This window comes from Archocentrus centrarchus, chromosome 5 (genome assembly GCF_007364275.1).
Source record: "Archocentrus centrarchus isolate MPI-CPG fArcCen1 chromosome 5, fArcCen1, whole genome shotgun sequence".
In the NCBI taxonomy this organism is placed as follows: Eukaryota; Metazoa; Chordata; class Actinopteri; order Cichliformes; family Cichlidae; genus Archocentrus; species Archocentrus centrarchus.
Genome location: NC_044350.1, coordinates 35,003,357 through 35,025,388, shown reverse-complemented (window position 1 = coordinate 35,025,388; position 22,032 = coordinate 35,003,357). Strand labels below are relative to the sequence as shown.

The 22,032-nt window shown below is 41.8% G+C and overlaps 1 protein-coding gene across 9 annotated transcripts in view; it reads left to right on the top strand.

Annotated features, from left to right (window-relative positions):
- slmapa (sarcolemma associated protein a) overlaps positions 1 to 22,032 on the top strand; it is a 67,586-nt gene that overhangs the window by 10,738 nt on the left and 34,816 nt on the right. For 8 of the 9 annotated variants that reach the window (XM_030729272.1, XM_030729278.1, XM_030729276.1 and 5 more), the window contains exons 3-4: positions 14,886 to 15,033; positions 17,715 to 17,787. In XM_030729272.1, the coding sequence (XP_030585132.1) occupies positions 14,886 to 15,033; positions 17,715 to 17,787 (221 nt within the window). Of the gene's footprint in view, positions 1 to 14,885; positions 15,034 to 17,714; positions 17,788 to 21,522; positions 21,730 to 22,032 lie in introns of those variants that run through there. The other variant, XM_030729279.1, reaches the window with a different exon arrangement.

Sequence of the window (22,032 nt, the reverse complement as noted above, 5' to 3'; positions counted from 1 at the left end):
CAGTAAATGTTTTTCCAGCGTCCAAAGCAGCAGCGCTTTTTCCTGTAACCACCTTAAAACAGCTGGAGGTCCTTCATCAACCACCCGATCATCAGGTGAAGAAAAGAGAACTTTGTAGCTGCTCCATCCACCCTGTTTGTTTCACACTGCAGTACAGAAGTTAAACTATGCAGATGAACTGTTAATAGGACAAAAGTATTTCTTATCCGATTACTCGATTAATCAATGGAATAATTGATAGAATACTCGATTACTAAAATAACTGATAGTTGCAGCCCTATTTTGCAGTATATGTTAGCAACTTTTAGCTAACTATTCTTAAAAAAAAAAAGTCTTTTCAAGATTTTTTTCTGGCACTTAATGAGCAGTTTTTATAAATAATGCTTTAATAAGCAAAGCTTAAATTAAAAAGGCTGCTTAAAAGTATATTTCAGCATATGAAAGCAGTTTACCTGTGGCTCTGGCAACTTTTCTCCTCTTTGTTGGTAAATTGTTGGTAAATCTGCATTAATTAACTTTAACCAGCTGTATATATTTGCTGTTGTGACAAGTTTAATTGTGAAAATGTTTCCTACCATCTACTTCTCCTGTAACTTATAGGTTTACAGGGATTGTCCCATTGGTGTGAAAAGGATAATGGGAAGCTCTGTGGGGTTATTTTAATATTACGGGCTGTGATTTGATTGTAATTTATACTCCTAATCACTACATTGTAATGTTTTCCAGTGAAACATGGCTAACAAATCTAGAATAAGGTTCAGAGATGTCCTGAAGTGTGCGGTTTGGCAGCCAGAGCAGAAATGCCAGGTTCAAACTTGCTGCTTTCTGGGATATTCGGACACTCTTTGCAGCCCAGTTACAAGAATACTGCGTCTGTGGTCCTGATCGCTGTGTGGATGAAGAGTTTGAGAGGCATGTGCAGTAGTAGGAAATGCATTCCTTCTGTCTGTCATCAATAGAGGAAACAATATAGGTATGATGAGCACTAATAGAGACATTTAAAATGTAGTTGCTAAAATATTTTGGTTGCTTGAGGTTCAGTTTTTATTTAATGATCAGATTGTGCTGTAGTGTATTAAGTTGATCTTGTTGTGTCAAAGCTTTAGCTTTTAGACTGTCATTAAAAACTGAAACAGTTGAAACTTTGAGGGCTGAAAAATGAAGCCAACACCGAAGAGCCACAAACTGCAGTTCCTCTAATTTCTACTTGAGGATGACTCCAAAAGCCACTCAGTCTCCAGACTAATGTGTTAAAATGCCCAAATTTACACCAGAAATAAACATGTTTCCTGCATGCTGTAAAAGATGGTTTTGGCCCTGATGGTTTCTCTTTTTTTTTTTTAAGATTAGATAAGATAAGATAAGATAGTGTTTATTTGTCACATGCACAGTTATACACAGTACAATGCACAGTGAAATGTATTTTGTACCTGCAACCTTATATACACACACATATAAATAAGAAGAATAAAAATAAAAAAAAGTAATTCACACTATACACTATACTCTATATACTATACACTATACACACTTTTTAAATTATAATATTTACACTGTGCAATAATGGTCCAGTTAGGGCTCAGAGTTGAGCAGACGGATGGCTTGTGGGTAAGTCCTCAGGCAGCGGTAACGCCGGCCTGATGGGAGCAGGGAGAAGAGAGAGTGTCCAGGGTGGCTGGGCTGTTTTAAATCTCACCTGTTTAATTTGTGCCTTTTTAAAACATTTTAAATCAATTATCTGACAAATATTAGTGATACTTAGCACTCATTAGCAGGTATCTGTGGCTGTGCACCTGTACCTGTTATGGATACAGTTTGCTAACCACATTTACTTAGCGCACACGTCCAAATATGGTCGATTCTAGATCTAAAAAATGCTAAAATGCTAATATTGAAAATGTGCAGTCAGAATCGGTGTTGCTGTGATTATGTCCATGATTTGTGTACCCCTGCTTTTGTCTCCAAGCAGTCCTACAGCGGACGCCCCATCAGTAGTCACACTCACTGAAATTCAGCCTTAATGATGTCAGAAAACTCCTCTATGATCTTTGTTTGTTTACACTGAAACACACAAAGCCGACATAATTACACCCCACTGTGATTTTTACATAACATGTCTGCATTTCCTAATCTGATGAGTCGGTTCTGCTGCTGCCTTACAGCTGCAAAGCACCCCCACTTCATACCTTTGCTTTATACGGGCTGGTGTGTAAACAACTATAACAATGTGACCTGCATGGTTAACAAAATACACCCCTGCTTCCAGCTTCCTTAAAGAATACTACCTTAATATGTTATATCGAAAATGCAAAGGGGTTGTGAGTTGTGTAACAAAAGCGGAGCACCTCTATAGCTCACTTGGCGATCCATCTGTCCAAAGGCTGCAGGGGCCTGGGTTCGATCCTGCCCTGGACCGCTGGTCTACTTTCCTGTGTGCTCTGTACTGTCCCTGTCCAGTCAAAGCTAAAGATGCCCAGAGAACAGATGACAAATGCCTCTGGCATTTTTTTTGTTTCATTAATGACTTGAATATATAGTCAGTAATGAAAAACTATTGATAAATCAGTTAACCAGCTCTCAGCCCTAAAAGATGCTCAAATATATAGCCAAAACACACATGCACTAACATTCACCTTTCAAGGCAAAGCGCACACTGTGCTGCAGGAATGAGCACACTGATAAACACTCTGTCTGTCTGCAGCAGCAGCACACGGCCTCTTTTGGAAATGGTGGCAGGGGTCCAGGCTTCAGTCAGCTGGCTCTCCTGCTCGCTCCATCTGCAGCCTCTCTTTCAGACATGCTCTGTAACCTGTGAATGCTCCAGGTTTACATGTCAGCTTCATGCCTGGGGGTGGGGAGTTAATTTTTGGGACAAATCTCTCACTCCACGCCAAGGAATAGATGGCAGAACATGTTACCACCATCTGTGCACTAAACGTGCATAAAACTTCAAGCGCTGGCTTTGCTCGTGTTGAAGTTGGCAAATATAACGAGAAAGTTACTCAAAATAGTTTTATTAGGTTTGAACAAGATGTGTCCTGAGCTGATCCAAACAGCAAGTACTGGCAGATCTAGGTATGTGTTAAGGGGTTCCTGTCAGCTAATGATCAATTTATGATTTATAGTCCTTCGCTGAATCTTTGTTGCATTCATAGTTGGCACGCTGCCATCACAAGTGAAACTGAGCTCATCAAGTTGGACTTGGAGCTCAGAAATCTTGAACAGATAAGAGAGAAGACTTCACAGGGTGCTGCATAACCATTGGCTGGATGGCCTGAGGCCAGTAAAAATAAAAGCATGCTGGGCAAGCTGATTGGCCAGCTGCTTTTTGGGGCCGTTGGTGGTCTTTCCACTCTTTGATTCACCTGTCAATCAAAATGGCTTAAATTTACCCACACTAACATGGAGCTTTTCCTTTCTCACAGTCAGTATTTTCATATACTAATAAAAATCATCATCATATCATCTGTGTCATTGTTAAAATATGAAGAAAAGCTGCTCTCACCCACTGGTTTGTTCTACATAGTGAGAGCAAAACTAAGTTAGGAGGAAGCTACAGTGAAAGTGTGCAGATGAATTTGTAACCTGGTGAAGTGAATCTGCCCCATAGTTCAGTGGCTCCTTGTTTCAGGACTGGACCGATACCCAATCCACCTACTTAAAATGTACAAATGTGGGTGGTGACCAGTTATTCAGATGATGCTAATGAATGCTTTTTCCACGAGTAACCTGATGGCAGGCCAGAATTACTGTCTACACCTCAGTGTGGAACTGATGCTGCTGTAGTACACCAGCGCTGTGACATGTCTATTCTCCATCTGATTGCTTCACATCAGTTTCAGGACTCATATCCTCCCAGCTAATCTATAATTCATGTCTTATCAATAATGTAAACTCAGCAAATACATTTTTCAGTCAGGACTTTTTTAACATTTGGTTATAATCAGGTGTGTCATGTTACAGCTCACACTATCAAAGACACACTGTTATTTAATCCTGCTATATAATCTGTGTTTAAGTAAATCTTGGGTCTCTACCAACCGTATCAGAGGACTATGACCTCAAATGAAGGCCAGAAAAACTTTATCACTGTCAGCGTGGAACTTTTACAGAACAAAGACGTGTTTAGAAAAACAGAATTAAAAAAATTAAATGAATGAACCAAGCAGGGGTATAAAAGGCTGTCAGTTACTGGCCTTTTCTCTCTCTCAGCATAACAATCCAGCTGGTCCTCAGTCTTTTCTCAACAGTTACAGCTTTATCGCACCCATCATGACTCATTTCCTGCAGTGTGACAGATGCATTCATTAATAAAATATGGAGAAAATCTCATGCCTCATTGCCGGTCCTGTGGTGTGACCATTCCTTTGACATCCAGACCCACAATGGGACCTCTTCATGGCTTTAATGTCAGTAATTAATAAGTGAAATTTCATGGCTACTTCTCTGTCCAGCATTCGACCTTCCACTTGACCTCTGCTGGCTGTGACTATAGACTGATCAGTAATAAAGCTGATTTGATTATGCAGTATCTTGGTCCTACATTTTTACCACCTGTTCTGCATCAGTGTAAGCGGGCACGCCATTTAGCATTTAACATTAGAAAGCAAATGGTAATTAGCTAATGCTAATTAGCTTATGTTTTCAGTTATTTAAATTTTGTGGTAAAAGATGCAGAAAGTGCATGTACACACATGTGCAGGAAAATCAGTTTACCTGCACTTGTGTCATTACAGTAAGATGTTATGCTTGATTTAACAGTATTTTTAACATGTATCTTAATTTGGTCCTAGTACACCTTTCTGCTGCTCAACATTGTTATTCTTGGACTCTAATATAGTGGCTTTGCATGATTCATGAGAGAAAATAAAACTTTTTTTTTTTTTTTACACTGGGCCTCAGTGTAGCCCCTCAGACCATCCTCTCTAAAACAAGCTTAGTTCCACCCCCTTTAAGCCTATTATGTTCCGATTGGCCGTTTCCTGGAAACAGAAGTTTTGAACAGTAGGTGGGCGGGGCTTCTATGCTCACGGCCAGAGCTGCGTGCATCCATCACAGAGAGCCAAGAGTATACACATGCACAGTACGTACTGCAGGTGCCCTCCCTAAGCACAGTTTGGACAGTAGCAGTTTTGCACAACCATATACAGCACATTATATGCACTTTAAAAAAGTCACACTTAAATCAAAATAACACTGCTGTTAAAAATGTCTGAATTAAAGAACTGATTTTCTCCTGCTGTTCATTCATCATTTTAACATCCAACCTTCCTGACAGTTTAGATTCAACGGCCATAAGTGATAGGCTGTTCAGGTTTCTCTGTTATCCTGAGGTACTTTCTAACATCCTGACCCAGGACCATCCTCCTAAACATGCACCACCAGGAAGTTGTCAGATAGTCAGTCTGTAGTGGTTTATAGTGTTGAGTGTAAACCACAGTGGGCACCTTTTTCCTCCATAGGAGACCAACCTCCCTCTGGTCTGGTAGTGCGAGCACTGCTGCGCCCTCACTATCACTCATCTCAATGCCACAGTCCTCCTGTGAACTGGGGCTAACAGCATTAGCATCCAGGCCCTCAGTGAAAACAGTGAGAGAGGAGAGACGAACTTAGCTGGTCAGCTGAATGTAACCCAGTGATGCTTTTAAAAAAAAAAAATGAAATGTATAGCATCACCAATCAGCTCTGATTTTTAAGAAAGGCTTAAAGGTTTGACAGAAAATAAGTTTTTAAATGTTTTCCTGCGTGGTACAGCCACTTTGCTTCTGTTTTGTGGGCCGGCAGTGAGAGTTCAGGAACTTGTTTATCAAGCCTCTGAGAGAGAAACGTGTCCTGACTGGTCCGAGCTTCCTGCAGTGGTAGATGTTTGGTGCTGCCTTTTTTTATGGGAGCTGCTGTTCTGATGAGATAAATGTGTACATGTTTTAGCTGATGTGAAAAGTCAGCATGTCAAATTTTCTTTAAATATTAGTATTTGGTGTCTGAGTTTCTCTGCTGTTTTTCCAAGGTAGTGACTAGATTAGAGCGTCCAGTGATTGATTTTATCTGTATACAATTTTTTGAAGACCGTGGATCTCCTCGCAGATGAGAATTAAGTGGAGATATTGCATGTCTTACTCTAAAGTGGGATTATTTTTAGTTGTAGTAAAGGTCAGGGTGACTCCTGCGGGAATGTTTGTCCATCAGGTGATTGTTGCTTTCTTTAAATATGTGTGTAGTGTTGAAGCAAACTGGTGTCATGTGTCGACCTGCTGACTGGTTAAGTGGTTGCTCTGCCTGCTGGCTGCCAGCTGATGGTTTGCACTGTTTTTTGAGGCTAAGAGCAAAGTAAAATCCAAAGAGAATAGCGTGACATTTGTTTAGACGACACTGATGAGGGAGGAAAGGGATAAGATAAAGGGATGCACTGTATCGCTGAGGAATGGTCTACTGGTGGGTGGAAGTATTGCAGGAATGCTGGTGGAGAAACTTCTGCTATAAAAAGTGCTTCATTCATATGATGATGTGCAGATTGGAAATGAGCCCTTTTTATAATGAAGTTTTCCAAAATGTCTGTTTCTATTTTTTCTTTTGTCTTGGCAAAACATCACATTTGGCTGTTTTACCAAGAAAACCAGTTTTGAGCTATTTAAATATCTCATTATGCCCACAAGTGGACAAACCAATACAACACAAACAGAAACATGTATTTAAAGAGCACTACATACCTACATGTTATAAAATAAACAAACATGCAGGCATCGACCGGACTTTAAGAAACATTGTTTCCATCTTCTGTTTATTGACCCTCCTGGAGAGACTGCATTCATTGTATTTGAAGAGACCGTAGCTCATCCTGCTCTGTGGTAGATGAGTTTCCAGACTGATTAAACTGGGAAAGAATTCCTTCCCTCATATTGGTATGCATGGAAGAAATCTCAGCTCATATCCACAGTGCGTCACTCTGTAATCTGCTTTGTTGTGACTTCATTTCACATAAAATCAGAAACTTTCCAACCAACACATCTAAACTCAGCTTTAAAACAGCAACAGCCAGCTGGGACATTTTCTCCTCTCGGTGACCTGTTAACAAACTGTCTCATTCGCTCACACATTCGTTCTTAGTTAACAGTTAGCCACTTATTAGTCACTATGGAAAGTTTTCAGTGGCCGATGCCTCACAGTTGGCTTGGATTATTGCTGGATGGACGCATCACAATATCAGAAATTTGATCCCAGAACTCCTATATTATATATACCAATTTCAATTAAAATAGACTCACAATAGAAACTATTTAGGAACATACAAGTGAATAAATGGTATTACAAGATTCAGCCCAAGTGGCCTCTAGTTGTATTTAGTTTAACAGACTGAGGATGCCACAGCAGTAAAAATGATGCTGTCACAGTTTAATGTGAAGCTGCAGTCTGTCTACACACCTGGCAAAGTGCAAAGAAGTGAAGCCGTTGGCCGAGGTGAAAGAAAATGTTGGTCTAGCAGTCGTAAGAACAGCGCTGGTTACTTTAATCACTTTAAGCACAACCAGAACTGTTACTGGTAAGGTACTGGGGTCCTTTATCAAACCACCTGTTCAGCAAGCTGGAATGTGAAGATGATCTCTTCAGCTGTGTCCATCCACTGCTGTTTGTTTGACCCACCAAAATAACAGTGCAGTAGACCTTTATAAGTTAAAATAAAAACTTTCTCTATGCAGATAAACTGTTAGTTTGCTGCAGTCTTCAACTTTGCTGCATGCTGACAGCTTCATGCAACTTTGTCATAGTAATGCCTAATTTATGTTTACTGTTGTCACCCTAGCAAACAGTGTTGTGTACCAAAAGTGATGTCACGGCTGCTTGTGTGTTTTGTGCTTTCGTGTCTATTGTGTCTCAATGATAAATCAGCGCAGGAACTCAAAGATGCTGCAGCAGCTTTATGGAAGAGACTGGAAAAATACTTTTAGTTTTGGTTCATGTTTCGATGACTGTTATTCCTATAAAAGCACTATTAGCAGCACCTATTGTTGAGATAAGACTGCAGCAATTCCAGCACGCCTCAGGTACTGATATCAATGGTTATGGGGCTGTGTTGACGTCACAGTTGGTCCCCATAAGCTAAGCTTGACACCTGCAGCATGCAGGGATGTGTTTGAAGTGGGGCAGGGGTGTACTCAGCTAGATTTATTTAAAAAACTTTAGTGACATTATTTTGCCGATTTAGATTATTAACATGCATAATAGCTCCATGGTGTGGTGCAGTGGTTCCCAAAGTGTGGGCTGCGGTCCCCTGGTGGTCAGCGAAGGTACTGCAGGGGACCCACAGTAATAACAGAAATTCAGTTTGAAATTACTCACAAGTATGCATAGTTACATATTTATATAAATGTATTTATTAGGGATGTGCACGAATAGTTGACTAGATGACTAATTGTCACTGTTGTCACTTGTTGGTACAAGATGTACTAGTCGGTTAGCCTGATAAGATTTTAATTGATGTCCAGTGCCATAACTGGCTGTCCTAAATGTTACGCAGCCATCTGTCACCAGATAGAACTGCAGCCATGTCATGGTTATAGAAAAGTGCCATAACTCCCTCAAGTTTGTACATAGAAACAAAAAAAAACTAGAGGGACAAATGTGTTAGCGCCTCAAAAAAACTAAACTGAACTCAGCAAAGAGTAAGACCCAGGAGGGAAAAAGCCCCAGAATTTTATGTTTCTGTCTGCTGGCACTGCATGTAAAACACCGGGACACAGCCGAAAGGTAATTAAAACACACAACGCACCTGCGCAAGCATAAATTTGATCACTTTGATGGATAATTCAGGTTATTACGTTAGACTGAGTTACAGCGTGGCAGCAACATAAGAGCTGCTTTAAACCGTATCTGCTCACAATCTGGAGAATAAAGTTTGCCGAGTTAACTATCAGTAGTGATGGTTTCCTGTGTAGCAGCGGACACGCTGACAGCTGTCAGTGGATTACTGTCAGGCTCAAGGGCGTAACTTTGGGTCCAACATTGGGGGGGTAAGCTCGCTGCCTATTTATTTATTTATTAAATCATTTACTTTTCTAAAAGGATTCAGGAGATTCTGGGTTAATTAGAAATGTATTAGAAATACATTGTAATGCTTTTACTATGTATTTATTTAACTTTCTTTGTATTTACTCTGCACCTTCAACAATTAAGGCTTACGTTTTTCATTTTCTGGGACTCTCATCTTCAGTCCTGTTATCAGTACTAATATTAGTCATTACTAACTAAATACATAAAATGTTATGTGTGTGTTCACTTGAGTAAAACTATATACTTGTTTAATGAGTTTAGTTTATTACATATTACAGGTATTGTACTGAGCTGCATGTGTGCAAATAACCACTTTTATCTTCTTTTTCTGTGACTCATTGTCAGATTAGGAGCAGCAGGTCTAACGGAGCTAAAATACCTGAACCCGTATTCAGTGTGTCTGGTCCACAGCGGCATAGTTATTAAATCATCAGCTAACAATACATTTACCTCATTTTTATTTTTCTGCTTTTTTACGAGGGGTGTTGTGGACCAACAATGAAAACTTGTTGGTTGTCCGCTTTTTGGCACTCTTCATTTTTTCAAACTACGCCCGCTGCCCAGCAGCTGCTTCCACAGGCGAACGCTGCAGCTTGGTAGAGAAAGCGGGTTGTTGGGTGAGAGGGGGGGGTTACATTACCAAATGATTAAACATGCTAGTAGTTTACCCAAAATTGATAATGAATAAAGAAAATTAACGTGTTGTTCATGTAAGATGTTTTTTGTAAATCGAAATGATGTGACTTTATTGGGGGGGGTTATAGTGATTGGATCAGATTATGGGGGGGGTCATAATCCCCCTATCCCCCCCGCAAATTACGCGCATGGTCATGCTGAATGAATCCTCCGGTTTTAAAGTTTCAAAGGTAAGTTGTGAAGTTTCTGCACTCCTGTCCCGTTGATCTGTTCTCAGCACGGCTGCGAGGAGTGAATACCTGCGCTCAGGAGAAGAAATCATTTATGTTTTTTCTCGTGACTTTTGACCTGAATAAAATTCCATGTGGGCTTTACAGTCGCAATTTATTCATTTTTCGGATGTTGTTTTCTCGTATTTTAATGATGCGGAAACGTTGTTTGCAGTAACGTGTTTTCATATATTAAACAGACTGTTCGGAGTATAACAGGCAGTATTCATGATGCACGATGCCACACAGTTGAGCAGCATTCAAAGTGCGATTCATTGTTGAAGAGTGTGGTTAATGGCTTCAGATGCCTTTGTTTAGACAGTTTTTGACCTTGTCCATTAAACAGGCCTAAAATCTAACTTGATATTCGAGTGTTAGTTTTAGACTGGTTGGTTTTTTTCCTTGTTTAGGCCACTAAGATATTAGTCGCCAGGAACATCTCTGTTATTTATTTATATAAAAAGTGAATTAAATTAAAAATAGGAGGTGGTTAGTTTGTGATGTTACTCATTACTGTGACTTAAATTTACTGCTTTTGTATTGAAGTTTGTTTCCCAGTGGTTAGTGGCTCACATGTTGGCCTTAGCACTTTATATGTGACTGGGTAGCAATTTATAGCCAACAGCCTGTGTTATTTATGTTTTTTGAATAAAAGTTTCAAGGAAATCCATCACTTTCTCTTGTATTTTGATGAGAGTGAAGACAGGCTTCTGGCCAGGAAAATTTCACAGTCTGACTCTATCGGACGACCGGGGAGGGGGGCCCGTGGGATGTTCTGGTTTTAAGTGGGCTGCAGCACTCGTCACTTTGGGAACCACTGGTGTAGTTAACAGCTTACATGTGAAAGCTCCCTGGTTCGAGACCAAGACTCAAAACACTGAGAGGGTTATGTCCAGAAAGGTACACACAAAAATGTGTTCTTTTAATTAGCCAGTAAAACTCTGAGCATACATATCCACCATAAGCATTTCTCAGCTGTTGTCTCACAGCAGGTCTTATCAGTCAGTGTATTCCTCAGTTTACCCACCACTTCCCACGTGTGGGATCTTTATTGATATAAAACTTTTTTGGGGCATATTTTCTCTTTATGAATCTCCTGCTGGGCCTCACTGGGTGGGCTGGTTCAAAGGAACAGAGGAGATGGGATTTTTTTTCTGCCCCCTGCTGTGGTGCCATCTCTGTGTGCATGGCTTTAGTGCTGTTTTACTCAGCATGGCTGCTGTTTCTGTTTCCTGCTTTATTAAGACTTCCTGGTTGTGTGACATGCTGCTAATAATGTTGTGAAACAAGTCAGTGTGTCGGGTACTTTATAAGAAATCAGGCGTCACAGACGACAGGCTGAACTCACAGTCTGCAGCTCACAGGTGGATGATGTCATGCTTTCTCTGTGCGTGCGTGTGTGTGTGTGTGTGTGTGTGTGTGAATATAAGTGTGTGAGAACCATATGTGACGCATAGAGTGTGTGTGTGTGTGTGTGGTGTTGCTGGGTGAAAAGCTCTATAGTTAGGTCCCTCCCTCCCTGTCTCCAGGTTACCATGGGGACAGAAGGTAACTGTGTGTGTGTGTGTGTGTGTGTGTGTGTGTGTGTGTGTGTGTGTGTGTGTGTGTAGCTATCATGAGCTGTGAATTGGTAGCGTTTGGTTGCACACTGCAGTGGGATAAACACCGAGGTGAGCCCATCAGCCTCCTCCTCTGTGTCTTGTTTTTGCCGTTTCCTCCTTCAGCCCCTCCTTCCTCTCGCTCTGGTAGGACAGCGTTTCAGTCATGATGGAGAGCTGAAGGCTGATGAATGAAACTCCTGGAACGACAGGCAAACGGGCCTCAGGCATCTGCATCAGATCGCTGTGTGTGCGCGCGTGTGGTGTAATTTTACATTTGCTGTGTCTGCGTTACCTTTGTGTGTTTGCTGGGGTTGTGTTTCTGTGTTTGCTTCATGTGTGTTTTGTTTTTTGGTTGTTTCCTGCCTGGGTGTACTGACTTGTGCACAGCTTTCCTGAATCATATGAATGAAACTGTTGATATGATTCTGGCTTCTCGTTTGTGGTTTACCATCATGATTGTTGTTCTTTAGAATATCATAGACTGTATATAAAAGATGGATGTAGCTTCAGCATCTAGAGGTTGAAGCCTGATTTTTTTGTTTGTTTGTTTGTTTGTTTTTAAACAAGGGCCTCTGCTGCTCTTTATAAACCCTCGCTCATCACATCTGATTGGAAAACGTCAAAATGGTGATGGTGAAAATGGTCATGTCAAAGCTTCGTAACAGGAAATCGGTGGGTGATGTCAGGGCAGCTACGTCCATCTGTTACACTGTCTGTGGGACACAGCTTTGTGGTCTGAAGTGTGAATGCTTTCAAATCTCTGATTTCTGCACGATGCTCAGTTGTGTGTAAGTGTTTGAGAAATTGACAGTCAGGTTCCTTCATCTACGACCTCAGTAAATACTTCACTGAGTTTATGGTCTCAGCAGCTACATTCAGCTTTTACTGCAGCCTGGTCTCAGGTGAAAATATGATGAAAAAGGTGTTGTTTGATTTAAGTGGTCCTTTTCCAGTTTAGAGTGGGAGCCATTAGGCTGCAGCGTGCTGCTGTCGTTTACAGTCACACACACGACTTCATCACACACCAGACAGGTGAAGAGAAATACTGAGTCGACACCTCTTGAACATGTTACTCTGAACCAGCGCTTCAGCCGTGATTAAAAGGCCAAACATGAGTGCAGCTAAATACAGCTGTAGAGGGAGGAGCCTCTTTTAGTCGTACCAACCAAGTCGTACCGACTCACTTCAGCTGCAGTTTGCAGTTAGAATTTATTCCCAACATACAAAGTAGAGGTGGTGGGCCTGAATTGTGTCCCAACTGCTGACATGTGATTGTTCTGTTAGTTCTGCGTCTGTCGTGTGCTGCAGGGAACGCACAACAGCATAGAACTGGATTGAAAGGATCAGCAGTTAGATTGGTTTACTTTCTGTGATCCAGCGTTTTGGGTCAGAATCAGACAGATATCAGATCCCAATATCAGATCCGTGCCTCCGCAGTGGAGAATCTCCAGAGAGGATGAACCACCCTGGCAATCAAAACTGAGCTTAAAATAGTGGGGAGAGTGTGCATTTGAATCTAATAGAGTAGTTTCTGATGTCTAAACTTAACCAATTGGGCCTTTCTGGGTCTGACTGTATATAATGGGTCCACATACAGTTAAGGCAGCGAGTCTGTAATATCTTATCTAACAGAAATATTAGCATCATGTGTCTGACCGTGTTTCTGACAATGTGGTAAACAAAAATGTGCCTTCACTTGGATTAAATGAAGCAACAGCCACAAAATATTTCTTTAACAATCCTGGTTATTTTCTTTTTGGGGAAGGACAAAACCTGTACCTGTTAATAAGCACCTGTTAATACTCCTGTTATTAACATATTAATAATTATTATTATGTGGGACACTTTAATAATTGTAAAATCTGTCCTAGTGAAAGGGCTGAGAGCCACAATGATTAAAGTCATACCAACCCCACCAGCCTACAAATGTGGAATTTTTGCCCATAAAGAGCATAAAATCTGTAATTAATGTACATGTTGTTGTAATTAATGTACATGCTGTGATTGTTTAGTTTGCTGTGGTTCCCATTGGCTCTACCGTGTGATTGACAGGTCAGTGTCCCTCAGTCAGTCTCTCCCTTCTCATCATGTCTGGTTTAAAAACTCAGTGACAGCAAGCACGTCAGACTTTATCATGGGACTTCACAGACCAGTGAGATGGGGCCCTTGCTGCCCTGAAAGATAAGTGCCTCAGCCTGGTGGGGGGTCAACTTTGGCCAGACCAGCTGTCGTACACTGGTGTAAACCCAGTGTACAGGCAGGTGGGCTGCAGCTGTGGATCGTGACAGGTAGCTGTGTAACCCAACAGTGAAGCTGTGTTGTACTTGGGTGAATTGAATAATTATGTAAACAAACCAGAGTTCTTGGTGCCGGCTGACCTGCACACCTGACCTGCTCCTGGGGAAGGTATGCTGAGTGTTTCGGTCTCATGTTCTGGTGGAACACATTAGGAGGCGAACACTTGGTTTTGTTTTTTTTTCTCTTCTCAGAGCTACAATACACACAATATTCCCCCAAATATTCAGATGTATGCAGTCAGGGCAGAGGTCGATCAGTGTTAGCTGCTTGCTGTTTAGGCGTGTTGGTCTTTTTTTTCAGGTCAGTCGACTTACTTTGTTTCTTCGGTCCAAACACTCATGCCTCAAAGCCCAGCAGCTTTGGTGATCCCCTCCCCTAAGTTTTCCATTTACCACCAGTTTTATTGTCTCTGCTGCTACCTGCTGCTATTGTGTGTACAGTCTGAAGATGTCAAACAAAAATGATGTTTGATATTTGCTGGGAACTTTATGGCTGTTCTTCAAAGCTCAGTCTGCTCTGCTAGTGTTACCTGGCAGAGTTTACACTGGGCCTCATTTGCATTACTTTTGGAGTTACTCCCAAGTATTTGGCTTTCCAGATTTCCCCTGTTTATCCTGGAACTACGTGATCTATTCTCATTGGGCACATTTTATTGGCTCCTGGTCATTTGTAGTGCATTTTCCTTTTTGTTGTTGTTTTTGTTGGTAAATATTAAAACAGCTTCTAGGGTCCAGAAGGTGGAGTTGGTAATGTTACATCCTTTTAGTGGTTGGCAAACAAACATAATAGAACAAGAAATAGTGTTCATTACTGATAGTGTATTTAATGTTTGAGCACACAAAAATCATGCTACAGAAGGCTGTGAGATATCATTTCCACCATCATGAGCTGCAGCTTTGTTTCCTCATTTATTTCTTTTTATCTGCTAGAAGTTTTCAAACTCGACTCCACGTGAGTTCAGAGAGTTTTCTGCTCACGCTTGTTTCTCAGCGTCAGTTTGCTTCACGTGTTTCTGACCTTTGTTTTTGTGTGTCAGTTCTACCTGCAGGACACTAAAAGCAGCAATGGGACGTTCATCAACAGCCAGCGGTTGAGTCGCGGCTCGGAGGAGAGTCCGCCCTGCGAGGTCCTCTCCGGCGACATCATCCAGTTTGGCGTAGACGTCACTGAGAACACACGCAAAGGTATAAAGGTCACACATGAACTTTGATGACACGCACTGAAGCGCACACACTTTCCGTTTCTCAGTCAGCATACTGAATGGAAAGTGAGGATTTTTCCGCCCTCTTGCTGTTAACATGCACACATGTGAAATAATCACACTGGACTTCTCTTCAAGGATGGCTCTGGGCTCACATGACATACTGCATACATGCACATTACAGAGCAGATATTAAGGTCAGATTTTCAGCTCTACTTAAACCGTTTTTCATACTGGAGACCCAACAGGCATCCAACCTGCACATGAGATTCTGTCACAGGCTAATAAAAACAGACTGAGTCTTTTTATAGATGTTAAGAGCATTATATCCAGTTAGATTATATAATCACAAAGTAATAAGTTGGCAGGCTTAAAAAACACGTTTGAGTTTTCACATCCTGGATTTGTGCGTGTGTGTGTGTGTGTGTGTGTGTGTGTGTGTGTGTGTGTGTGTGTGTGTGTGTGTGTGTGTGTGTGTGTGTTCTGGGAATTTTATTTTGTGTTTTTAGACTAAAGCTACAACTTTTAAGGTAGATATTTTATCCTGATATCCTGCTTAACTGTTTTTACTCAACACAGAACAGAATAACAGAAAGCCGATGCTCTGCTGCTCGCGTATATATATACACATGTAAATGTCTTTTCCTACTGTGTTAAAATTATTTATTTTACTGACAAAACCACTTCACAGCAGCAGTCGTCTTAAGCTGCTTTGTATTAAGAAGAAAACACCCTCCATTATGAGAGTGAGAGTCCCATCAGTCATGATTCCCTTTAAAAAGGAGGAGACCGCCCACAGAGCCAGACTCGAGGCCTTTACACACCGGGCGTGTGCGGAAAAACGTCACAAAATTTGTAATCTTTCGGATGTGAACTTGTTGTGTGTCCTACACACACCAACCATGTTGCATTTTTGCGAATAAATTGTCATAAAATGCACTGTGAAGAAAATGCTGTTGACATCGAACAATGATGAGCTGGTCCTGGAGGAGGCAGAGAAGAATTTCAGTGGCTCGATTGACCCGGAGCAGCGTGTAGCTGCGTCTGAGGAAGAATAAAATCGCTGCACGTTCAGTGTATCGGTGCGCGTTTTGAGATATGACCTCACGTACCCAAAAGCAGCGCTCTGATTGGTCAGATCCGTTCATTCACTTGTGAAAATAAGAAAAATCAAACTTGGTCCAAAAAAACAAATCCTGTGAAATGACACGGTTGGTGTGAACGGCTGCATTAAGAACAGGCGAGTCCAGGAAATAGTTTTAACGCACGAAACATTCGCACGTATTTTACACGTCCGGTGTGTGTGAAGGGCTTCAGGGAGGGGTAGCATCTCCTGTGACTGTGGGGCTAAGAGGAAAGAAGAGAATGGAGGCTGTAGTGACAAAGTACAGGGAGTGATGAAGAAAAGCACAATGCATCTTGGGAAGTCCCCCAGCAGCCTTAGCCTACTGCAGCATAACTAAGAAGTGCTCTATGGGGAGAATATGATACTAATAGGTCTTTAAGGTATGATGGGGCCTGATCACTTTGGACTTTATCATTCAAGGATTTCACATTCAGTTCTGGGTCTAACAGGAAGCCAGTGAAGAGAAGCGAATACAGGAGAGATTTCTAGTCCCTGTTAGTACGCTCACGGCAGCATTTTGGAGCAACTGAAGGCTTTTCAGGGAGCTTTTAGAGCAGCCTTATAATAATGTTAACCCTATTATCATAAATAAAAAAACCTTGAGTCCCTCCCTGTGTGTCTGTCCTCTCTGTGCACAGAGCTGCACATACTCAGGTCACGTGCTGTTCCAGGCACTACAGCGCGTGCGCGTTTATTTAGCCCAAAACAAACTTCGTTGTGGTACGCAGGGCAATGACCTGAACGGGAAGATGGGGGATGGAGGTAGCTCAGGTGATGGTGTGGCAGGGGTTCAATGACCGTCTCCTTCTGTTTACATGTTGAAATGTCTTTGGGTGGTGCTCTGAGCCAGGATCCTGAAAAACAGCAGTAGTGTGGGAGGAATAGGAGGAGGCAGCAGACACTCAGATATTCAGACAGCGACTCCTGATATGTTTCACAATCAGTGGGATAACCTTAAACAGGGCTGGGCAACCATCCCGTCATCCTGTCGTGTCGAATCGCTTGTTAAGGCAGCACTAACAGAACAGTCGTACTGATGCTGGTGGGAGGGGACTAAAAACTTACCTTTGACTGGCGAGCCTTTGGAGATTGCTCCGACAGTGCTGGTCATGACCCTGATCGTAAAAGCTGTGGACAGCAGAAGGTTTAATTTCTTATTAATTATTCTCCTGACTTAATAAGTAATCCATCTACAGAAGAGAAGAAAAAAGTGGATTTTCAAATATATCAGTTTTTCCAAGTTGAGTGTGCTCTAATTATATATACATTACATTTTACAGATTGCAGTGGAAAGCACAAAACTGTCACATGTGGAAAAAAATACACGATTTATTTTACATCTTTGTGTAGTTCTGGAAACACTTTCCATTGTCACTCCTGTAGGAACACGTGTGACAGCACAAAATGAAGAACTGCATCTCTTAAGAAGTTAAATTGTAACTAACTTCAAAATGATTCTTCTGCAGTCTCTGTGTTTGCTGTTGATCCAGAACTTTATCGATGTGAACAGTACTGAGCTGTCGTCTCTCTGTCTGCAGTCACCCATGGCTGCATCGTGTCAACAATCAAACTCTTCCTACCTGATGGGATGGAGGCACGCCGGCGAAGCGAGTAAGCATCACTCACATTGATCTGTGAAGCTTTTATATCGTTCTGTAGTTTAAGCAAAACTTTCGACACTGTTGAAAGATTGTGATTTATTACTGCTCATTAAAGCAGCCACAATGAGAGAAACCCAACCAGCTATCACTGTCGGTTTGATGGTTGTCTGGGTACTATACATGATTACACACACACACACACACACACACACACACACACCAAATTTCTGCTTGTGTAGTGATGTGATTATTGTCAGTCTAGTTGGCGATGAGGGCGGTTAATGAGCTGAGGATAAGTGTGTGTGTGTGTGTGTGTGTGTGTGTGTGTGTGTGAGATAGCCATTTGAATGAACTGATCAGTTGATTTTTATATTGATTCATGCTGAGACTTTACGTCTCTTTGAGTTCCTGTGTTTGTGTTCAATGGGCTGTAGCTGACCAGCCGCTGACCCAGCACGGAGCTTCATACTGTACTCTGAGTCCCATTTGCTTGTCTGTGTGTTTATAATTGGCTGAACGTGTGCGTTTGTGTTACTGGGGCTCAGTTGTGCAGTGTGTTGGGCAGTGCCATATGCTGCCATGCTGCTCAGCTTCCAGTCTGGTAAACCCATCAGCCACGCTGCCCGGAGTCCTGGGTCTGCTTTGTTCGTGCTGTCTGTGCTAGAAAAGGAAAAGTTGGTTTGCAGAAGTGAGGGACGGATTCACATGGTCAGGACGGAGATATCTCACCAAAAGTTAGTTTTTAAAAGTGAGAAAACACTCAGAAATAATTCAAAACAAGATCAGTCCAGTGGTCTGCCCCTGTTTGTGCACATTTTGTGTCTCTGAGATCCATTTTGAAACTGTTAATCACATTTTTGAGGAATCAAATCGTATTTTAGACGTTGCTGAAATGTGTGGCGCTTTTACACCGTGTGTGACATCACGCGTGCAGTGTGGCTAATGTTAGCAGTGTTAGCGCTTCCTCACACGTGGCGCACAGCACAGTTTCTTTAATCAAGAGCCGCTCTCCTTATTTAACTGAGGTCTGTGCAGCTCTGTCCCTGACCGACGACCGTGAACCACAATGGCGGCGCTGCTGACCTCTGTCACCTGTGATTCACCTGGTTTGTTCAGCACTTCTGAGAGACAGAGGAGCTCCTACCTTGTGGCCCGTGGCTGATGACATCTTACCATCGAGGGTTGTCGATGCATTTGGAGCTTGAGTTCAGCCGACTTTTTACCTTCGTCATACAGTTATGTCGTATGTGACAGGTCCCCCCCCCCACTGCAGTGTATTTTAAATAAGACAGTTAAGATGTGAGTGAAGTGCAGAATTTAGTTTTAATTTAGAGAGTTTAATGAAAGTAATCTGTTTACTGTTTCTCACTGATACCCTCTCAGTCCAGATCAGAATGATGTTCACGCCAAATGTGGGATTTGTGCACCTCTAATTTAGAGTTATCGAGTCTATGATTGATTGATTGAACAAATTAAAGATGAGATCAGTGATCAGCTGTTTCTGGGCAGTGTGTGGGAACCAGAGGAACTCTTTGATTCTCAGTTGCAGTACAGATATTTTGTCTCATCCCTACATTAAAAAGGAAGAAGTATATATTTCTTATACATTTAATTTTATTCTCTGTTATATTTTTAGAAGGTTTTTTTTATATTTTTATAAAGTGACTTTCTGCTGCGTGGCTCTGAACAGGGGAGGCCCTCCAATCTCATTTCTGTATAATGACAAAGGCATTCTCTCCAACACGTTATGTGGTGCAACAACAGCAGTCTCTCCTTTGACCTTCGACCTTCAGTATCTGCTATGGTATCACATGTGAACAGCATGGGATCAGTTACACAATCATAGACCAGAGAGTGATGCAACCCTCCATTGCAGGTTTAAATGTTTTTGTTTCCAACAAGTCAAATTTAATCTTTTTTATGAGTTTCTTTAATCAAGAGTGGCTCTCCTTATTTAACTGAGGTCTGTGCAGCTCTGTCCCTGAAGGGGCTGATGTGAAGCTAAATCAGAAGCTGTATTAATAGCTGAAGAATGTCTCAGCTCACCGGTATTAGAATTAGCTTCCTGGAGATCTGCCATATGCAGCTTTATAAAGATGGCCAAAGCCGGGCCTTTGGATCAAAGCTGGAGCTTTAGCATATTACACCTATACTTTTTACATAGTTTATTAAAGTGGCAGCACTTTCTTAGCTAGATGTCACAAAAAAAGACCAAAGGATATATACAGGAGATAAAAACAAACGCTTGATAATCATTCATTATGCAGACAACATCTTTGTCTGCATAATGAACTACAGTCATAATTCCTCTTTAAAGATGTTCCCCAAATTTAGCCTGTTTACAGATTTACATCTTTTTAAATATTAAAGGAACCATTTCCCTGAGTTCATGCTGTATGTTTAATGTCACACTGCCTCTGACCTCTCTGAGGGGGCAGCACGGTGGCAGTGGTCTGCGTGGGTTTCCTCCCACAGTCCAAAGACGTGCTGTTAGTGGGGTGTGGATGGTTGTCTGTTAGCCCTGCGACAGCCCCCCCCCCCTGAAAAGGATAAGCAGAAGAAAAGGGATGGATGGACTACTTCTGATTACACATTAACCCTTTTTTTGTGAATGTCAGAAGTGCCGCCGTTCGCGGACTTCCGGCAACAATTACCGTAATAACCGTATGTTAATAACCCAGCATTAACCAACTGTTCACGGCAAGTGACAGGTGTATGGGCGACGATCGCCTGCTGTTAAAGGGTTAATAAAGCTGATTCTGTACTTTCACTGCAGTGTTGATCGACTAAAGTGTAAACTTTGAAGTTGTGTAGTTTAATGATAATGATAACGATCCATGATGATCAGATCGATCTATAATTCTTAGAGCTTTTTCTGTAGCATATAAATTAAAGTAGAGTTTGTTTTTAGTGTGTTTATTCAAACCTGCAAACAGCCGGTAATGTGAGGAAGTATTAGGGAACAATAGTCAATAAAAATGTGTTGACTTTGAGTTTTAATGATTGGTGCTCAGAAAGTACTCTGTGCAGCACGTCTCCCCGCTGCCTCTTCATTAGAGTTCATGTAAAGTAGGAGGTGACAGTGTGAATGTGTCCTTATTGTTGTGTTTTCTAGCTAATCTAAAACACCTGCTGTGACTTCATTGGATGACTTGTAGCCAGAAATGTTTGCAAATGAGCATCAGCATCTTTCTGCCTTTGTGAAGTCATTTTATGGTCACACACACAGAGGGAAAAAACACACAGATCCAGAGGAGTGGAGCACGTTGTGTGTTAAAGCTCCAGCGCTGCTGTGTTGAACTTCTGTTTAAACCAGGTAAAGATTCAACACTGAAATCTGGACGTGTAGGCCCGTCTCCTGTCGCTGTGTCGATGATAATAGCACTCCTTTGTTGTACCTTATCAGTCTGTTATCGCGGTCCGCATTTCCGTACTGCATGCACGCATACCTGTGGTCATGTGGTTAATGGGTGGTGTTTCATTTTCAGATGCACTGCTCTTTCAGCCAGGTGAGCAGAACAATTAAATGTCAGCGTAAAAATAGATTAGACTTAAATGTCATAAACCAGCTGCCAGGTGATTTATCCAGGCCACCTTCAAACTCTCACAAGATCGAACAGGCCACGAAGAGTCAACGCTGCAGCAGAGAGGGCTGCTTCCTCTCAGTCAGTGCCAGGAGGGGCGGAGCTACAGCACAAGTAGAAGGAAGAAGCTGTTTGCTCAGAGGAGGGGAGGAGCAGAGAGCCGAAAGAAAGTAAATTAGTCTTAGACTTCATGCACTCCGTGGAAAAGTGGACGAGAATCAGCTGATTGCTCTGTAACCAGAAGAGAGAATGAAGTAAAGGAGAGGTGGTTGTAGTCCATTTCTCAGAGGAGAAGTCGGCAGAGGCAGAACGGTGAACTTCGGCCTGTGACAAATCACTACCTGCTGCACGGGAAAATTACCTCACAGGTACGGTCTTTAAAGTCTGATCAGGCTGTTTTCATGCTTCTGATACTCAGAGACACTTGAGGTTAAATCCTACCATGACCTGAACTTTGGCTCTAAACAACAGCACTGATGGTGTCTGTTCAGTGTGTCTCAGGGAATTTCTGTATTAGTGGTGCTGACAGGGGAAGTGTGTGCATGTGCGACCAACCCCTGCTTCTTTAATAAAGTAGGAAACAATACTTTATATAGTTGGTGACAGTAACTAATTACCTGCATCTTCAGTCAGTTTCTCATCCTGTGGACGGACTAGCTTTTGTTTTGCTC